The following is a 1049-nucleotide window of genomic DNA, read 5'->3' as shown; positions in this document are numbered from 1 at the left end:
CCGTCTCCAGTCTCCACATAAATCATTCTAAATTCATTCTCACTCATTTTACCCACACAATAGGCAATAGAATGAACCTTGCTATCAAACGCTTTTAAGTCACACTTTTGCAAACTGATATTAAACCTGCTTTTGCCAACACCTTTCACAGTGATGGTGTAAGCAACCCAAAGCCCCTGAGGATGCACAGGGAACCTGTCCAGGGCAGGGACAGGGAGCTCACCTGGTGGCGTTCCAGTTATTTTTAGTGTTGTCAGCATGTGACCGCAGAAGCCACATGGTCTTCAAAGTCTCATTTCCATCCTTGTCCACAAAGCATTGTCCCGTGAAAATGGTGATGGAGTCTGCAGGGACAGGACAGGAGGTGCAGTGACGCATGGCCAGGGTGGCAGGTCAGTGCCTGCCCCAGCACGTGGGACAGTAGAGCCCTGCTGTCCCTGGCCCCTGGGACATTGGGGATGTGGAAAGCAGGCAGGAGGATTCAGAGGGCTGGGGGTGTTGCATGGAAATGGGCAGACAGCTGTGGGCTTCAGCCCCTGTTGCATCTCCTGCACACTGGGACTGGGAAGTGACAGCAGCCAAGGAGCTCCAGGGACAAGGCTGGGGGAGCATCAGGGGCACCAGAGGGGATGAGAGAGCACTGGGACAGTGCAGGGGAAGGCAGAGAATCAGCAAGGATGCTGATCAGAGAGGGGTAGAAGAGCTTCAAGGGGATCACAGCAGAGAGGGTAGGGCAGGTCTGGGGACGACACACCAGAGAGGCTGAGAAAGGAGAAGTACCTGAAAAAGTCCAGTTGACAGTGAAGCCAAAGACGGGCTGGTCTATTGGGTTTTTGAGGTGCTGGAAGCCCACCAGTGGTGACTGCTGGATCTTATTCGGGTGGTCTGCCACAGATGTGTTGTACAAGCCAATGAAGTTGCCTTTTTCATTCACATCTGAGATGGTCATGTTGGAGCCCAGGTCGTTTGTCCAGTTTCCAGTCAGGTTGCACTGCAGCAGACGGGACTCAGTACTGGTGCCACAGCACAGCCTGCAGCCCTTGCCCACC

The 1049-nt window shown here is 53.8% G+C and overlaps 1 protein-coding gene across 1 annotated transcript; it reads right to left on the bottom strand.

Moving 5' to 3' along the window:
* Positions 1 to 223: 223 nt before the first annotated feature.
* On the bottom strand, positions 224 to 1006 carry LOC113980679 (avidin-like; the record flags this gene model as incomplete). The annotated part of the gene is made up of 2 exons (XM_027707887.1): positions 224 to 344; positions 781 to 1006. Coding segments are annotated over 2 exons (347 nt in total), but the record flags the coding sequence as incomplete, so codon positions are not given.
* Positions 1007 to 1049: the final 43 nt, after the last annotated feature.

Source organism: Neopelma chrysocephalum, unplaced genomic scaffold, assembly GCF_003984885.1.
Source record: "Neopelma chrysocephalum unplaced genomic scaffold, ASM398488v2 Primary Assembly neopelma1_94960, whole genome shotgun sequence".
In the NCBI taxonomy this organism is placed as follows: domain Eukaryota; kingdom Metazoa; phylum Chordata; class Aves; order Passeriformes; family Pipridae; genus Neopelma; species Neopelma chrysocephalum.
Note: the sequence above shows the minus strand (reverse complement) of the source record. Positions and strands in the feature narration are given on the sequence as shown.